Source organism: Schistocerca nitens, chromosome 6 (assembly GCF_023898315.1).
Source record: "Schistocerca nitens isolate TAMUIC-IGC-003100 chromosome 6, iqSchNite1.1, whole genome shotgun sequence".
NCBI lineage: Eukaryota > Metazoa > Arthropoda > Insecta > Orthoptera > Acrididae > Schistocerca > Schistocerca nitens.
The window spans coordinates 557629703-557650069 of NC_064619.1; the positions used below are offsets into that span (position 1 = coordinate 557629703).

Sequence of the window (20367 nt, forward strand, 5' to 3'; positions counted from 1 at the left end):
ATCACACCTGACAAACAAGAATTAATTGATGAAATTGTCAATACTGTCTTTCAGAAAATATAGACCTTAATCAGAAGCATATAGCTAAGGTAGAATATTCAAAATTTTTAGGTGTGTCCATTGATGAGAGATTAAAATGGAAGAAACACATTGATGATCTGCTGAAACGTTTGAGTTCAGCTACTTATGCAATAAGGGTCATAGCAAATTTTGGTGATAAACATCTTAGTAAATTAGCTTACTACGCCTATTTTCACTCATTGCTTGCATATGGCATCATATTTTGGGGTAATTCATCACTGAGGAATAAAGTATTCATTGCACAAAAGCGTGTAATCAGAATAATAGCTGGAGTCCACACAAGATCATCCTGCAGACATTTATTTAAGGATCTAGGGATATTCACAGTAGCTTCTCAGTATATATACTCTCTTATGAAATTTGTTATTAACAACCAAACCCAATTCAAAATAATAGCAGTGTGCGTAACTACAATACTAGGAGAAAGGATGATCTTCACTATTCAAGATTAAATCTAACTTTGGCACAGAAAGGGGTGAATTACACTGCCACTAAAGTCTTTGGTCACTTACCAAATAGTATCAAAAGTCTGACAGATAACTAACAAGTATTTAAGAAGAAATTAAAAGAATTTCTGAATGACAACTCCTTCTACTCCATAGAGGAATTTTTAGATATAAATTAAGAAAAAAAGAAAGAAAAACAAAAAAATATTAAAAAAATAAAAAAAATTTAAAAAAAATTAAAAAGTTGCTATATTAATTTAAATATGTTGTTAAATTAACTTAATTATGTCATGTATTGGAAAATTTGACTCGTTCCATATCATTACGAAATATCGTATTCATGATCCATGGAACTAGTATTAATCTAATCTAATCTAATCTAATCTAATCTAATCTAAAGATGAGGTGTATCATCTTTAGTACCACTCTCTGCCAAAAGCTGAAAGCAGCAGGAGGTGTGGACTTGGGCAACTTGGACTTATGCCACAGCCACCAAATGACAACCCAGGATTCAACGAACACAGGTATAACCAACTCCTATGCCAAGTACAGTTCCACATAGAAGAACAGACAGTTGGAGGACAGAGGACAACATCCCAGTATGTTGCCATTGGGGATGATCTGGACACATTGAATGTTACTGGAGAGAAAGAAGACAGTTTTTATGAGTACTGAATCACCAGGTGTCAACCATTGCAACAGTTCTATTTGCAAAAGTCCCCTGCAAATGATTACAGTCATCCAATGTTGTGCCCTGTACGAGATGGTTCTTCAAAACACAGTAGCTGTTCCAAGTCACCATACAGAGATACCAACTGCTCACTTAGCCGCCAATTTCAGGAAAACTAAGTGATGTGACCATCTATGTAGGTGAGTGGGTGTGACCACCACAGATGTAAATCCTCTATGGATAAGAGTCACTAAGATGTCAGGAAATTTCATTGCTGCCATCATCCATGGCCAGCTTTTGTAGGTGTTAGTCAACTTGGGGCCTCCTTTTCTATAATACCAAATGCTTTTTGCTTCAGTTAAAGAAGATTATGTTCCATCATAGGAAATCATCTGTGCTGGAAGTTGCAAAATGGGAAATATGTTCAGCCAGTATGAAAATGTTTTGCAAATAGAGGTATAACTATCAATGAGAGACCAAAACCCTTTGAATTTGACATTTTAACAGAATATAGTGAGAAAGTTAGTCTCGGATGGGAATTCTTGCAGACATAAAATGCAGTCACTGGTTGTGGAAGATAAGAGCTCCATGCTGATGAAGCTTTTCCAACAAGCACATTTAACAAAGATTGCTCTGGGCATTTGTTTGTCATTGAAAATGTTGTTATCCTGTCATCATCAATGACACAAGTTCCAGTCTTCAGTTGAGATGCTCAGTAAAACTGTGAAGCTTTTGTTTCACAGAAATCTACTCAGGCTCACCAAAGAAATCTACATGCCAGTGATGTTCATAATCATTGTAGGTGGTCAAGGAGAACTTTGGATTAGTAATTGTCACACACAGCCACAACTCATTCCTTAGGATATATGTGCAGAGACAGCTGAACCCTCCTGGGAAGGGCAGCTTAGTGTCACTGATAAGGAATCATGCTCCACAACCACTATCCACAACCACTATGGACAACACAGGAGGGGAACTACAATTGAACTGCAAATAGGATCTTGCCTGGACAAGTAGCAATGCAGATGAGTGATAGCTGTTCTGCATTAATTTATGGATGCTTTCAAATCTGGAGTGGAGAAAAGACAGCAAAAGTGGCCCACATCAACACTGTGGATCGTTAACCTATTAGCCGCATCTCATTTAGTGTCACCAGCTGAAAGATGGATAATCCGGAAAAAGGGGAGAGGTCACTACAAGATGACATCACTGAACATTCAGAGAGTCCTTGGTCCTCTCTTGCAGTCTTTGAGAAGAAGGAGTGCAGCACATAGCACTTCTGCGTCGACTAGCAATGAATGAACAAAATAATGATGGAAGATGTCTGTTCATTCTCCTACACTGATGACATCCTGGACTGCTTGAAAGGTTCAAAATATTTCCCAACCATGGATATACTGAAAGGTTACTGGCAAACTGAGGATGACAAGACTGACTCAGAAAAGACTGCATAGCACTTGAGGCCTCTAAGAGTTCAAAGTTATGTTGTTTGGGCTACATAACATTCCAGGGGCCTTACAGCATATGATGGAAACCTGCTTCAACACCTACTTTTCAAATATAAGCAAGTGAACTCTGATTATAGACACATCTCTTTCCTTCACATATTCTCAGAGCTGAGGTAATACAGAGTACTGAAACACCTCTCTGATAATAACATTTTAACAAGTCAGTTCAGTTTCTGCAAAGCTTCTCTACTGAAAAAAAAAAAAAAAAAAAAAAAAAAAAAAAAAAAAAACAGTATGTTGTCTACAAACTCAGTTCTGAAGAACCAACAAGAAAAGTTATCCAGTCCACTTTTTCTCTGGTCTTTCCAAGGCATTTGACTGCTTAGATCATGAAATTATATTACAAAAACTAAAGTAGTATGGCATTCAAAGCATTGCTGTTGTATGGAGGAAATCATACCTTAACAGTAACAACAGCAGGTCACATTAACTAATGGCACAACATGTAAAAGGCTGAATTCACTTTCTACTCCAATGCAGCATGGAACTCAAAATGATGAATTTTATTTCCAATCTGATACTGAGTCTCATTCAACAAGATTTTTCATGGCTTTCGATGCTCCATTTTCAAATCTGACTGTATTAGGCATCAACACACTATAGAACTGCCATCTACAGAAGCTTGTCTTAACTCAGTGACAAACTGTAGTAGTTGTGTTGAGAAATAGGTTGTAATTATTACATTCAAGTTAGTAGGTCTGAAATGGCTACTTCTTCACTCACAGACCTTTCTGAGGAAGAGGCTGTAACGCTTTCAGAGGACTGTCTATGTGAAAATGAGAATGACAATAATTTTTATGACAATGATTTTGATGATGACAGTGATTCATTTGTGAATAGTTTGAGTGAAATGATGATTGAATCAGTCCAACCCGAAGAGCTTCAAAAATATCACAGAATGAAAAGCTTTGTATTGTAATGCTTCTGTAAATATATTTGAATGAAAGCATACTTCTTGTTTTAATGTATACACTAATTTTTGATCAGTGGCATCACTGTTGTGGTGCTGTGATGTACTTGCCGCCAGGTGACAGTGATTTAAATAAGAGTGCATGGAGATGTCCTGCATCTGCATTACAGAGTGCATAAGGTTAAATATGACAAGGTTCAGTGTTTGGCCCACTTCTGTTTTAGGCCTACATAAGTAATCAACATAGGACATTGGAGAATTAATAAAAACTGTGAAGTTTACTGATGATACCAGCATAAACACATTCATATCGGGCTTAACTAGGAGAATAATGAAATAGGCTTATCAATGTTTCACAGCAGAACACTTTAACCCCTAATCTTACCAAGACTCAAATTATACAATTCCAAACAAATAAAAATGTCTTACAGGTTCCAGAAGTAGGGATCAATGGAAACATATTATATGAGGGGCCATGTGGGACATTCCTAGACATGGATAATAAATTGAGGAGGTGCCAGCATGCAGATAATTTAACCAAAAAGCTCAATTCTATCTGCTTTGCACCAAGAAATCATACTCATTGTGTTGGTCTGTACATAGGATTGTTAGCATACTTTGCAAACTGTCCTCTGTCATAATTCTCTGAGGCAATGCAACTAAAGTAAAAAAAAAAAATATTTATTCTATGGAAATGTGCAGTAAGAATGTACATAAAATCAATTGCTAAATTTCTTGCATAAGGTCTTTCACAGACCTATGCATTCTTACACTTACTTTTCACAGCATAAGCTCACTTGACTACATATTAATCACCCCTATAAAAGAGAAAACTGGTCATTTTGAAGCACCGTAAGTGGTGTGGAACTTGTACCCTGCTGTCATATGAATCACTATCACTGTCATAAATCATAGCAGTGAAGTGGTGTGTATGCTATTTAGTTGGAAGAATGTAGCACAGTATGATGGGCTGATGTAAAAACTTGACAAAATGGCTAAAAGAAGCTATTGCCAATGACCACACAGTGAATAAAGCTGCCTGATTTGTTGGTGTATTGATGTGTAGTGTCTATCTACAAGGAATGGTGTGCCATTTGCAGCCTTGTAACACAGTATAAGAGCAGTGGTCAGAAAAAGATCCTAAGCACATGGACTGAAGACGACTATTATGCACTGTCAATGACAATTGGATTCAGGATTTGCTGCTGTCAGGGGTGGGGAATACAGATCCATCACAACCCATTTTTCAGTGAACATTACAAAATGAACAGCATGCAGTGGAATTTGCTAAAAGCTGTTGCCCACAGGAGCACATATAGTTACATGTCTTCAGTGGGTCGAACAACACAGAAACTGAACAGTACCTTACTGGAGGTGTCTAGGATGGCCCAATGAACTATTACTCTCCCTCATTTCAAATGATGCAAGATGTCTTGTGTACCTATAGTCCTATGAGTCATTTTTGAATGAAGGTGTTTATTTCAACATTCTTGGTAACCAAGTGTTGCCCTTTCTTCTACACCTTCATAATGAGTATACTGTAGACAATATTATTTTTCAAGTTGACAACACCCATGTTCACTGGGCAGCACCTGGTTTGGCACTCAGGCACCCAATCACAACTGGACTGGACCTCTAAATCATCCACTCTTAATCCCATTGAAAATGTCTGGGACTATCATGTTTACTTCATTCTTTAGAAGCCGAAGTGTTGAAATATTTGAAGTTACCAAAAAATATTAAATATTTTTATAATTTTTCTATGTGGTAATTTTATGGTGTAATGCATGTAAAGTCAGTAAAGCTCTTAATGTTTAGACACTAGTGTCAAAGAACAGCACGTATGGACTTTTCAGGTATCTTAGCATTATATCCTATGTATCGTAGCATGGAAAATGTAACATTTATTAACAACACAAATGGAAAACATAATAATACAGAAAAAGCACAAGTCCAGAAGCAATGTAATGCCAAGTCAGTGCATGTGTGTAATACCAATACAACCAGAGAATAATCCAAGAGAAATACCAGTAATGTGAGCAATGACTGTAATCCAAATATCAAACAGTGGTGTGAATAGTAGCAGTAATTGTGAAGGCTAAGATAGAATGCCTGCTCCTTGCTATGGCTGTTCTTTAACTGGAGTTAAGTTAGAAATTCTTGCAAAAGGTGTGGAGAATAGGGCAAGTCCACTGTGTTGTATATCACTCCTGTTAGTGCAGCGGTGACAGGAGGAAGGAAGCAAGGAAGATTTCTGTTTAACATACCATTTATATCAAGGTCATTAGAGATGATGGTGACAGAAGTGAAGCCAGTGGTGCAACGTGGAGAATATTGTCTTCACTCTCTGTGTCAGATACAGCACTAAATATTTTAATATTGTCGGTGGTAAAGGTGAACCTTAATTACAGATACAAGGGGAAACACATAGTAATTACATGAGAGAATAACAGTATTCACTAAAACTTGCTATCCTTTTTGCAGTCTTCATATAGAAATGTCAACATGTATACAATACTAAGTAACCCACACACAGATATTTACATAGATGCTGGGCACACACAAATAGCTCGACAAAAACCTGAGTGTTGTAATAAGAAAAGCAGCAATTTCTTGACAGTATTGACTCGTTTATGTAGACAAAAATATACTTAGTACTATTTTATGGGTACAAGTAAGCACAAAAATTCAACAATGAATAATTATTTGTAAAGAAACAAAAATAGTATTGATCTGCAAGATGTAAGATAATCTATTATAGCTGTATTGTTTTATTGATGTATTACATGTCTTAAAGTTGTTACTCATGCCACAATCTATAGAACAAAGGGTCTGCTTTGAATAATCATTCATGGCACAGAATAACGTGTTGTGCCAACAATAAGAACGCGCATGTAGCTGTGCTATAGTTTCAGCATTAGTCTAGTGAAATTTTCTGTCCTGCCTAATATTGTTACCTTTATCATCTAGTGCTGTGTATGACAGTGGAGTTATATTATGTTTTCACTTAGTCTGCTTATTATTCCAAAAATGCAAACTTAGCAGTAGATGGATACAGTAATATGTATTGTTTTATTTCAGGGTCTATATTTACAAATGAAAAAGCTTTATGGATATCGCCAGATGGAAAGAAAATTGCATTTGCTACATTTAATGACACATATGTAGCAAACCTTACAATTCCAGTTTTCACGCATAACAGCTACAGGAGTAATAAATATTCACGAAATTTTACAGTTCGTTATTCTAAAGTGAGTACAGTACTTTTTAAAACTATTCCAAGCAATAATTTTGTCCATTTGTCACAACTGACATTAATGAAATTGTAGACAGGGTCATCCCAGCCTATTGTCACTCTCAGTGTTCTGAATTTGGAGACCAAGAGACAAAATCGGCCAAGCACTGTAAAAGTTCCATTGCCAAGAGACATACTTAGAAAGTAAATACCTCCATTGCATTATTTTTATTCATGATCAAATACTATTCTCTCTAGACCACAGATGTAATTATATTTACTTCACATATTTGAAACATGCTAATTATTGTAATTAATATGTCATCACAGTGAACCTATTCTCTCCTGTGTATCATGGATAAACAATGATGAGATTGCATCAGTATGGCTCAACCGACTTCAGAATAAAGCAAAAATATACAGATTTAAATACTCAGATTATCGACATATCAATGAAGTAAGTATTTCCTAAAATATCTTAAAATTCTTTTACTTAGTAACTTATCTGACTGCTTAATTTCTGTGTCTATAGATCCTTTCAATATCAGAAGACAAAGGATGGGTAGCATTTGATTCACCACCATTGTTTTCATGGAAGGGTGCAAAGATGGTGTTTATAATTCCTCAAGAAGAACATGGCATTGGAGAATATTCACATATTGGTGCAGTACACTTAAAAGCAAATATGTTCAAAAAACTAACAAGAGGAAACTTTAGTGTAACAAAAATAGTCGGCTGGGATCAGTCTCATCACCTACTGTAAGATAAAAACAAAGAAATTAGAATAGAATATTTTGTTATAAAATTCTGTCAAAACTGCACACAGTAAGTATGAATTACTTTTCTTTCAGGTACTTTATAGCAGTCCATGGAAGGTTTCCTGTTGTGCAGCACCTATACAGTGTATCTGATCAGATGGAAGGTGCACCACACAATCCATTATGTCTTACATGTGATCAGAGAACAGTTTATGGAAACATGTTTTGCTTACATAATGATGCATCATTCAGCATTAATGGTACATACTACATTTTGAACTGTGCTGGTCCTGATGTCCCAGAAATTAGCTTCCACAGCAGGGTAAATAAAACGTTCAATTATCTTATTAATGATATGAATAAAATAGAAAGAAACATCCCACATGGGAAAAATATATTAAAAATCAAAGATGCTGTGACTTACCAAACAAGGAAGTGCTGGCTATCTACCAGCACTTTCTCATTTGGTAAGTCACAGCATCTTTGTTTTTAATATATTCAATTATCTTACTTTGATATGATAGTTCCACATGTGCAGAATATGTTTCTATGCCATGAAAGTTAGAAAATAAAAGCTTTTTGAAATTTTGTGCACATTTTTAAGAACTTATCAGTCACTTAAACATGAACATCTGGAGCTATGTTAACAGATAAATAGATTAAAATCTAACAAAGGGAAAATACACTTGAGAAAGACTTGCCACTCATCGCTTACCCCCAAGAGGTAAAATTTCAGTACTACCGAAAGACACATGTAAAAAGGTGGGTCCCTCTCATCTTGAAATCTGAGTGACCTTCCCTTCCTTTTTAACCTTCTCCAACGTATCACTACTCCTTCCAGAAGAATGAACTATTAGTTCTAAAAGGCAGGATAGCGTATGTGCTTTTATATGTGTCTGTTGATAGTGCTAAAATTTTGCAACCGGGAATAAGTATTGACTGAAAATTCTCTCTCATAATTTTTTAAGTTTAAATCCTCATCAAAGAGGAGATAAATATATGAAACAGGAGAAAGAATGTATGAAATGTACTGACACCCAAAATGGGCAAGACAATTTCATGTTAGGAACAACACTCTGAAAGTGTTTTATGCAATATGTTAGTTTCCTAATCCACCGTTCAGGACAACTTTCTAATCTCTTCCATATCTATACCTCTTGAAATTCCTTTTTTTCCCTATTTTCTAGATTTATAGCCTTTTGAGAAAAGCATTTTTTTAAACTGTGAAATGTACAATGTCAATCAAAGTTTTAAAGCAGTATGTTTGTTACTCCTTTACTTGTTCTAACTACAGTGAATGATGAGCAAAAGCTTATCTTCTGTTGCAGATGATGTTAATACTCCTTTTTTACATGTGTTTATATAAATATATTCATTCAGTTTTTAACTTTTCATTCACAGTCAAAGTCAGTCCCATACTCAGGAAATTAGTTTTGGGAGCAGATGCAGGTATAAGGAATCCTCAGGGAGGGTCCTAGTGGAGATCATTTTCTGTTGTTTTTCCTCCAGCTGGTATAATGTAGCAGTGTTGTATTGTTATGATGAGAGGGGGACCATAGAGCCTGTTGCTGGCGCACTTCCCTCACAAAGCCCCTAGAAGATTTCTGAGCTTAACATCCACGTCTGACAAGTGACCACCAACAGTGTCACATGCCCTAACTCCATGTGGAGAGATTTGGAATTTATCGCAGGATATTTGCACAAAGTCTGGTTAGCAGGAAGTGTATGCCACTCATCTAGCCCTTGACAACTAAATACTATCAATGAAATTTTCATCGTTCATCAGGATCCAAGCCTGGTAAATTCAAGTTGAGTGCTACTATGCAGGCATGTATTATCAGTCTTTCTTGCAGTGGTGGTCTCTTCCTTATAGGAATAAAATTTGACCAGACAATGGAAACTCCAGGTAGGAATATCAACAATATAGGAAAACGCAGATTACTACTTACCGTAAAGAAGACTCGTCAAGTTGCAGACAGGCACAATTAAAAGATGCTTACGTAAAGCTTTCAGCCAGAGCCTTCATTAGTAAAAGAGAGACACACATCATTCACACACATAAGCAAGCACACCTCACGCACACGCGATTGCTGGAGTTAGTACTCATGTGCTGTTGTGTGTGTGTGAGGTGCTTGTTTGTTTGTGAAAATGGTGTATGTCTCTCTTTTACTGATGGAGGCTGTGGCCAAAAGCTTTATGTAAGTATCTTTTAATTGTGTCTGCCTGCAACTTGACATGTCTTCTTTACAGTAAGTAGCACTCTATCTTTTCCTACAGTGTAACAACAAAATTTAACTATTTCATATGTGCACAGCTATCAGTGTAGTGTATTAAGAGCCTAAGCCTGATTTTTATTCTGGTTCATCCCTGAAATGCCGTCTGTTTTTGAGATGAGAAGTATACTTGTTTTTATTCAGATTTCACAGTCCTTAAGCCTTATTATAAAGGAAGCAGACTTTAGTAAACATAACATTAGTTAATAAAATATTCAAACATTTTACTGAGCCATGTTATATAACTTTGATGGCACTCAACTGACATTTGGAGAAATGAGTTTCAGGCTCCCTTCTGGCCACCCTGAACTGGTTTCCTGTGATTTATTTAAGCTGATTAAAGTGGATGACCAAATGCTTCCCTTGAAGAAAACTTTTTTTTTCGTTATCCATGTGCTATCCATTATTGTGCTCTGTATCTGACAACTGCATTATCAATGGGGGTTCATTCTTTTTTCATATACTTTACAAGATAAACAAGCCTGAGCTGATACATTGAAATAGGGCATTTGAAGAAAAACATGTTCATCATTATCACAAACCAAGTCTTAATTGTGTTTAAAATGCAATTAGATTTTTTGAAATGTGTAACTCTGTAAGTACTTAAGGAGGAAAGGGTCTTGATACAATACATCACTAAAGATGTACATGGATCCCAAAAGTGTTTAAAGGTTACTCTGCAGTGTAAGTGGTCCGAATATATTTTATATTTGTCCTGTTCCTGAATTAGTTTTACAATACATTCCCATAACATAATTTGGAAATAGTGTTGACAGGACACAAATGTTAAAGTATCCTTTAGATATCGCAAGAAATGTCACAGGCTACACCAAGGTTTATGGCTGAAATGAAATGAAGTTGGAGAAGATTATTAGTTCTGAAGTAATTTTCTCATTTAAATTAGTAACATTCCTTTGATAGGCACTGATAATAGGTATAGACTACATACAAATTTGAGTGTAACTGTTGTAAATCATTACCTACATTGATGAGCTTTTGCTAACAGTTTACTTTTACAGTTGTGTTACTTTTCTGCAACCAGATCACAAGAATAATTGGTAGAACATATCCTCATTCACAAACAATTTTGTCAAATCTACTCTTTATATGCATATATGGTATCACTGAATATGTTTTTTCTGGTTGTTGACAACTGTTATCCTTAATTTTCTCTGTACTACCTCATTACCTGACTATGAGACATTTAGACCATTTATTGCTTCCACACACTTCTTTCCTACCATTTTGTAAGATATTTTTAATCATATTTTGTAATGACTACCTAATCTGCAAATGTCAGTAACAATGTATTTCAAATGTTCATAACTACTACTTCATCTAAGCCTTTCTCATTTTCCACATTTCGCTCCTCCTCAGTACCCTGGTCGAAACATATAATTTCAGAAACAACTTCCATAATCCAGTGGCATTATTGAAAATAGAATTTTCTTTTTACTGAAGAAAGCACTTTTCAGTTGTACAGCCAGTTCTTATCCACTAATCTGGTATTCTGCCATCCACCCAAGCTACAAAATATCATAATTCATCCTTATGCCACACCTTCTACCAGCACATTGCCATGTGGGTCATATCCATGTGACACACACTTGTTCAAGAACTGTCCCACACACCCACAAAGTAGATCCTTTTATAGTTCTTCCATGGGTACACCCTAGTTTATCAGAGGTGTGACCAACTGTGAGAGCAGCTATTTCACATTTCAACTCCATTGCAACTCCTGCAGAATGGCCACCATCAAAGTGTAATGGAGAGCAAGTTTGCCACCCAGTGGCAGAGTTTTCAGAACTGAGAACTTTGTCACAAATTGAATCATCTGGAATCCCCAATTTTCATCAAGATTGTTTCATTACAAATGTCAAGCACTTTTGGCTAAAAAATGTCCATTTACAGATGATAATCTGTCTGAGAAAACATGCAGTCTTTGTAAAGTAAAAAGAGTTTAATCCCCCCATACAGTCAGAGGAAGTTGAGTAGATACAAGAAGCATTTCAAGGAAGTGAACAAAAATTGATTACACAATAAAATAAACAACAGTCTGGCGAGTCTGTAAAAATTTGTCTATATACTGTTGTAAGAGGCCAAATATTCTGATACTCATATCCTGGCAAACTTGTTCGTGAACTAAGCACTCTCTGAATGCTACTTTAGTTGAAAACTACTTTTGTACACCCACTACCTATAACAATTTCACAAGTGAGATAGAAAATATAAGTATCAACACTGAAATGGTGGATAATATGTAAGAAGAGAGGGGCAGGGGGAGGGATTATTCCTTAAATGCTCACAAAGTTACTAAAAAAAAATGGCTCTGAGCACTATGGGACTCAACTGCTGAGGTCATTAGTCCCCTAGAACTTAGAACTAGTTAAACCTAACTAACCTAAGGACATCACAAACATCCATGCCCGAGGCAGGATTCGAACCTGCGACCATAGCGGTCTTGCGGTTCCAGACTGCAGCGCCTTTAACCGCACGGCCACTTCGGCCGGCAAAGTTACTCAAGGGACTTATAATGAACATTATATTCTTATATATGTAAACTACATGAGTTGAAGTACATAACAAAGTAAAACTGGAAGCAAGTACATAGTATTATAAACAGCAATTTCTCAGAGACTTCATTATCATTCTGAAAAACACTGTAAACAGACTGCTGGAAAAAAAAGTAGTACACTCTTTTAGAGGTTTCCAATTCATTCAAGATTTATTATTGCTATAGTGCATATGGAATTGTTGTGTACATAGTTCTGCATAGGCAGTGCGTACACAACTTTCCCACTAGAGCGGACCCCGCTAAGCACAACAGCGCAGGCGCAGTGCTCATCCATCTCTGCTCTACGAGATGGCGCTACCATAAAGATGGACCAAATTCTGCTTCTGCCGATCCGTGTATTAACATGTAACACAGCCAATGAGATTGATGCTAACGTAGAACCTTTTCTCCTCACGGATCACACTCGCGCAGTGATACCTGAATGCGCGAGGTATTATAACGAGTGTACAGACCCTCGATTAGTCAGCCTGCATTAGTCTGCATCAGTCTGCATTAGTCTGTAGTCAAGTTTCAGTCTGTGCCTAATAAGATTATCATATTCCTGTACATAGCCATGAAGAGAAATGTATAGACACTTTGTCAAGCATCAGAGATATGTGAGAATAAGATTAACGTACCAAGACCAAAGGAACTTCAGATTGTCAACTGTAAACAGCATCCAGAATCAAGTTACGTAATATCTATGATTTTTATTATTTTAATAAATGTCTGTGAAAATTAATCAACTTCTGTTTAAAGTTGGTCACCGTCAATCTGCTACTCTAAGTGTGCAAGTGGCATTTCTATCGTCTGACCTAACAGCAGAAGTTAAACACGCCACGATAAGACCACGAGACATATTGCTGACACTCGCCTACTTCGTTAGAGCGACAGGTCAAATAATCTGATTGTGTGTGTACCGAATGTCTTACAGTATGCACACCACAGGAATACATGAAATTATTACATTTACAGACCAACAGCACAAGCAGTTCTGAGATACTCATGCTGTAACACCCATACTAGTACGTGGTGTAGCCTCCACAGGTGTCAATGCAGGTACTGACTCTGGCATCAAGTCGATCATAGAGATGGTGGATACTGTCCTGGGAAAAATTATTCCAAGCCTGATCGACCTGCTCATGTAGTTCTGCAAGAGTTGTTGGTCGATGAGTCACACAAGTCACTTCTCACCTCATCGTGTCCCACACATGCTCAATTGGAGACAAGTCAGGAGATTGTGCTGGCCAGAAAAATTGCTGCATGTCTTGCAGAGCATGTTGAGTTTCCCAGACAATGTGTGGGTGAGCATTATCCTGTTGGAACCTTCCCATAGCATGAATGGCAAAAGAATGGATCTAACAACATTCTGCACATACCAAGCACTGGTTAGCTTCCCCTCCAGAAACATGAAAGTTACAGGGCTATTACAAATGATTGAAGCGATTTCATAAATTCACTGTAGCTCCATTCATTGACATATGGTCACGACACACTACAGATACATAGAAAAACTCATAAAGTTTTGTTCGGCTGAAGCCGCACTTCAGGTTTCTGCCGCCAGAGCCCTCGAGAGTGCAGTGAGACAAAATGGCGACAGGAGCCGAGAAAGCGTATGTCGTGCTTGAAATGCACTCACATCAGTCAGTCATAACAGTGTAACGACACTTCAGGATGAAGTTCAACAAAGATCCACCAACTGCTAACTCCATTCGGCGATGGTATGCGCAGTTTAAAGCTTCTGGATGCCTCTGTAAGGGGAAATCAACAGGTCGGCCTGCAGTGAGCGAAGAAACGGTTGAACGCGTGCGGGAAAGTTTCACGCGTAGCCCGCGGAAGTCGACAAATAAAGCAAGCAGGGAGCTAAACGTACCACAGCCGACGGTTTGGAAAATCTTATGGAAAAGGCTAAAGCAGAAGCCTTACCGTTTACAATTGCTACAAGCCCTGACACCCGATGACAAAGTCAAACGCTTTGAATTTTCGGCGCGGTTGCAACAGCTCATGGAAGAGGATGCGTTCAGTGCGAAACTTGTTTTCAGTGATGAAGCAACATTTTTTCTTAATGGTGAAGTGAACAGACACAATGTGCGAATCTGGGCAGTAGAGAATCCTCACACATTCGTGCAGCAAATTCGCAATTCACCAAAAGTTAACGTGCTTTGTGCAATCTCATGGTTTAAAGTTTATGGCCCCTTTTTCTTCTGCGGAAAAAACGTTACAGGACACGTGTATCTGGACATGCTGGAAAATTGGCTCATGCCACAACTGGAGACCGACAGCGCCGACTTCATCTTTCAACAGGATGGTGCTCCACCTGGCATTTCTTAAACAGGAGATTGGAAAACCGATGGATCGGTCGTGGTGGAGATCATGATCAGCAATTCATGTCATGGCTTCCATGCTCTCCCGACTTAACCCCATGCGATTTCTTTCTGTGGGGTTATGTGAAAGATTCAGTGTTTAAACCTCCTCTACCAAGAAACGTGCCAGAACTGCGAGCTCGCATCAATGATGCTTTCGAACTCTCATTGATGGGGACATGCTGCGCCGAGTGTGGGAGGAACTTGATTATCGGCTTGATGTCTGCCAAATCACTAAAAGGGCACATATCGAACATTTTTGAATGCCTAAAAAAACTTTTTGAGTTTTTGTATGTGTGTGCAAAGCATTGTGAAAATATCTCAAATAATAAAGTTATTGTAGAGCTGTGAAATCCCTTCAATCATTTGTAATAACCCTGTATATGAGAGTTGTAGCTTATCATTGCATGCCATTCCATCTTCCAAGTGATCCTCTGATGGCATCAGACAAGCTGTACATGTCAATGCTGTGGCACGAGTGGTAGATGGGCTATAATGTGCATGCCTGCAGCTCTACTGCTAATAACCAGTTTGCAACAGTTCATATCGATGTCTCGTCTCACAAGCCCTCTTATCTGAATTGTGGCGGCTGTATGATCTGACACTGTTGCCCTTAAAATATGATGATCCTGGCAGACATCTGTGCTGCATGGACATCCAGAATCTTGTCTATGGGTGTGAGAATGTTCATGTGGCCACTGATACCAGTATCATTGCACAACTGATGCAGTAGAATCAACTTGTCTTGCAGTTCTTCCAAAGGACTTCAATTTGATCCCTTTCAAACTCACTCAGTTGGCTGTAGGAAGCATGAGTTCATCTCCGTCACATGGTTGCCTGCCTGCTTCACCTGTTTGCATCACATTGAGCCTTCTGGCTGTGAGCATTCTCTATTAAAGGTTAGACACAGATGGCACTCTGGCGGCTGCACCACAACGTTATCTGTTGGTGGACAACGTTGAAACCATTATCAGAACATTTACTATCCCCCAGGTGGCATATGCCAACATCAGATCAAAACTGACATTGTGTTTTGAGGTGCACTATTTTTTTTACTGGCAGTGTAGACATAAAACTGAAATCTACTTTCTCATTTGGTTTGTAAATTTTACAGTTAAATTATGCTGGCCTAACAATGGATGGTAAATCTATTTTAAATAAGAACATGGTAGTGGGCAGCAGGCCACGCTTCTGTATTAATACCTTAGATCCTCCAGATTAGTGTGCTTCGAGTGACCTAGTATGGCCGAGGAGCCTGCACTTTGGCAAAGGTATTCAGTCCTATTTGGTGGTTTGGAAAATAATTTGGTGGCAGAATGCATGGATAACACCAATAAAATCTGAGTTGCATTAGTTGTAGCTTCACAGTAATTGCAAGGCTTCAGTCAAAGATGAACCTCTGGGTTTATTCTCCTTCATGGACCTTGGCCAGCGCCCACTCAGAACTTCATATGCAACAAGCAGCTTCAGTTTTCACCACCTTGTATCCATGTGAAACACAAATCTACATCTTGACCTACAAGCTCAAATCAGTGGAAAGTGTGTGGCAGGGTACTTCTCATAAGTATGGGAAGAATTACTGATTAAATACCTCTGTACATGCCATAATTAGTCTGCTCTTGTCTATGCAGATCCTACAATACCCATATGTAAGGGGTTGTAGTATATTCATAGATTTCTCACTTAATATTGTTGCTTGAAATTGAGTAAGAAGGCTTTTGCAATACAGTTGGTGTCTCTTTGAGTATCTGCCGATTCACGTTTCCCAGCATCTCAGTGACACTTTCCTGTGAGTCAAATAAGCCTGTGACCATTTGTGATGCTATTCTTATTGGGAGTCTTACATACATGAACAATATTCTAAGATGTGTCATGTTTTTTTAAGCTGTCTGCTCTGTAGGCTGACTTCATTTCCACAGTATCCTACCAATCAACCAAAGTCCACAACCTGCTTTACCTATGGTTGAGCCTATTTGATCATTCAATTCTATATCACAGAAATTGTACACTTACCGATATTGTAGTCACAGGGCACTGAAGTAATCATGGCAAACAAAGATTTACAAGAATAAAATGACCTGTATAAGAAATACTAATTTCAGTAGACAGATATGAAGAGCACATGTGGCACAGATAAAATTGTCTACATGCAGCAATAAAAAATAGTGAGTACAACTCCTAGCTCTTACTCACACTTTAGTTGCAAGGCAGTGACATTATTATACTGTTAAACTTTGGACTAGTAAACTAGAAAAGAGGAAAAATTTGATACTGATTTTGCACCTAATTTTGAATAATTAGAATGGAATAAAGAAGTAAAATAAAGTAAATGTAATTTTTCTGAGTACACAGAAAATACAGCTCCAATTAAATGATAGTAAGTGATTACTTATGTCACCTTGATATCTGTCTTATTACAAGATTGGCTGAGATTCTGATTGTGATAACCCAAAATTAGATACTTACTTATGTGTGCTACTCCCTTGAGAAATTAGTTCACATTTGTAACAAGTACTGTCTTATTTACATACCTGTTATAATTTTTAATAACTTTATAATAAAATAAACTTTGATATTTACAGGATAATGGCTTGCAGTTCTTGTGGGAAGATAACAGAAGAATACAAGTAGCAATGCAGAGAATATTAGAAAGGCCAAGAAAGATATTTCAGGAAGTTGAGCTACCATATGGCTATAAGGCACAAGTTATGCTAATTCTTCCTCCTGAGCTCAATTACAACAAAAATGTGAAATATCCACTACTGGTTCATGTGTATGTATCAAAGCATATTGATTGTTTCCTATGTTGTTACAGTTGATTAAATAGGCATGAACTGTTACTATTTCATTATTATTTTGCTTACAAATGATTTTTTAAAAAGAAGTTACATCTATGCTTTGTTAAATAGAATAAATTTCATGCTACAGTACTCATGGATTGATGGTTGACTTAGAAACTCATATTTGTCAGATCCAGTCTTTTGAAAGAAAAGAACAGACTCTCCATGTAAGAAGTACACTGTGGGAATTTATTTAATAATACAGAGGTGTTCCAGATTAAGCAACACATTCAGGATCTTACAATACGAAGATTATACAGACAGAGACAAAACAGGGCAAAACAGGCAAAGCTGCTTATGCAAATAGCAAAATATATTGGAGGTGTGAAAAAATAGGGGAAAGAAAAACATCAAATGGAACAAGGCAGCTGTTAAAAGAAGGTGAAAGTGTGAAACAAACAATAATAATTAACATGTTGGAATGTGCTGAATTAAACAGAACTATACGTATATGTCTTCGAGAAGATGTGAAAAAATACAATGAAAATTTGGTAAGAGACACAATTAAAAACAAAGTAAGAAGAAAAAAGAAGGACTTGAACTGGGTAGTTAAGATGGCAATGGCACAGTAACTACAATGGTCAAGAGATGAAAAAGAAATACAGCATAGGTAAAATAATAATAACAACAACATGAAAAAGACAGATTGCTACTTACCATAAAGAAGACATGTCAAATTGCAGACACTCACATATAGCTTTTAGCCACAGCCTTCATTTGTAAAAGAGACACACACATACACACCATTCATGCACCTACCTGTTTAAAATAATAATAATAATAATAATAAAAAGAAGAAGAAGAAGAAGAAGAAGAAGAACAACAACAACAACAACAGGAATTTTTATAAGACGTTTAAAGAACATATTGCAGGATACCAGCCACCCAATCTTTGCTTCAAGAAACCAGATGGTTCACCACAAACTAACACGAAGAATAACTACCCAATCCTCACAGACTATTTCAACAAACTTCTCAACTGCGAAAGACCTACAGATGATATTCACTACCAGACGTCTACACCAAATCCCGACACTAAACCGTCAACCATCAACGAAATAGTAGAAATGATCAAGACACTGAAAAACAATAGAGCCCCAGGAGAAGATGGAATTATTGCAGAACTATGGAAACTAAATGATGAAAGATTAACAGGAAAAATCCACAAAATCATATTAAACATTTGGGAAACACAACAGATCCATTCTGAATGGAAATGCGCACTCCTCCATCCACTCCACAAAAAAGGGGACAAAACTGAACCAAATAATTACAGGGGTATCTCACTCGTGCCGGTCACATGTAAAATCCTATCAAAAGTTCTCATGAATAGATTAGAAGAACAAGCTGACCCACAAATAGGAGAATACCAGGCTGGTTTTCGCAAGGGACGATCATGTATAGAACAGATCTGGAATCTGAAAACGATTCTCCAGATGAGAAACACCTGAAACACAGTGGTCACTTTTGTAGATTTTAAAAAGGCCTACGACTCAATAGACAGAGTAGCACTCTGCAACACGCTGGAAGAATTCAGCATTGACAGAAAGACGAGAGCATTCATTCGGCAAACATTAACTGACAGTCTCCAAGGTTAAATTTATGAAGGATATCTCTGAACCAATTGGAATCCAAACTGAGGTGCGACAGGGTGACGGACTTTCACCATTACTCTTTAATATCATTCTTGAAAAAATTATCAGGACATGGGAAAAAGAAGTCAAAGGAATCCAAATTGGCATTAGAAAAGATAATAGATTCAATGTGACATGTTTACCTTTTGCAGATGACTTTGCAATCTTCACAAATAATAGAAAAGAAGCCACTAATGCCATAGAGAAGTTACATGAAATTGCACAAAGAACTGGCCTGCAAATCTCATATGAGAAAACCCAGTACAGAGAAAGTGTGCCACAAGACAAATTGCCTGTTGTGATAACCCATGGGAAAATCGTACAAGTACCACATTTTAAGTACCTGGGAGAAATCATCCAGCCATCAGGGATCAACCTAAAGGCCAATGAGGAAAGAATAAAAAAACTACACAAAGCATATAAACTCATGTGGAACTATTATAACAAAAAGTCCATATCCATTAACGCAAAATTGAGGCACTACAACACTGTCGTACTTCCGGAGGCACTGTATGCATCTGAAACAACACAAATAGGTGGGCAAACTAAAATCAAAGAAATAGAGAAACAAGAAAGGAAATTCTCAGGAAAATTTTTGGCCTGATACAAGAGCAAGGAATCTGGAAGAAGAGCCCAACATCAGAATTATATAAATACACAGACAAGATTACAGATACAATAAGGAAAAGAAGAATGCATTTCTATGGACATATCCACAGGATGAATGAAAACAGAATTTCAAAGTGAATTCTTAAAGTCATCAACTCAGGCAGGAGAAAAACAAAATGGATAAAAGAAGTTGAAGAGGACATTAGACAAGTACACATAACAGTAAATGATGCAGAAAATAGAACTGAATTCAGGAACATCATCAAAAAACATAAATTTGTCACCACAACACAGAAGAGACCAGGATGCAAATGGACAGTGGAGCGAAAGAAACAATACAGTGAACACATGAAGAAAATTTGGGGTCAGAAAAAACATAAACAATCATCATAAAGGAATTCAAGTTCAAATGCTCTCTTCAAATGGGAATAATCAATGATGATGATGATGATAATAATGATAATAATAATAATAATGTACAAATGA

The 20367-nt window shown here is 37.2% G+C and overlaps 1 protein-coding gene across 2 annotated transcripts in view; it reads left to right on the forward strand.

The window, feature by feature from the left end:
- Positions 1 to 20367, forward strand: part of LOC126262304 (venom dipeptidyl peptidase 4-like) — a 181015-nt gene that overhangs the window by 119932 nt on the left and 40716 nt on the right. For both annotated transcript variants that reach the window (XM_049958841.1, XM_049958840.1), the window contains exons 8-13: positions 6697 to 6866; positions 6945 to 7054; positions 7181 to 7307; positions 7383 to 7609; positions 7702 to 7930; positions 17381 to 17571. In XM_049958841.1, coding sequence (XP_049814798.1) covers positions 6697 to 6866; positions 6945 to 7054; positions 7181 to 7307; positions 7383 to 7609; positions 7702 to 7930; positions 17381 to 17571 — 1054 coding nt within the window. The remainder of the gene's footprint in view (positions 1 to 6696; positions 6867 to 6944; positions 7055 to 7180; positions 7308 to 7382; positions 7610 to 7701; positions 7931 to 17380; positions 17572 to 20367) is intronic.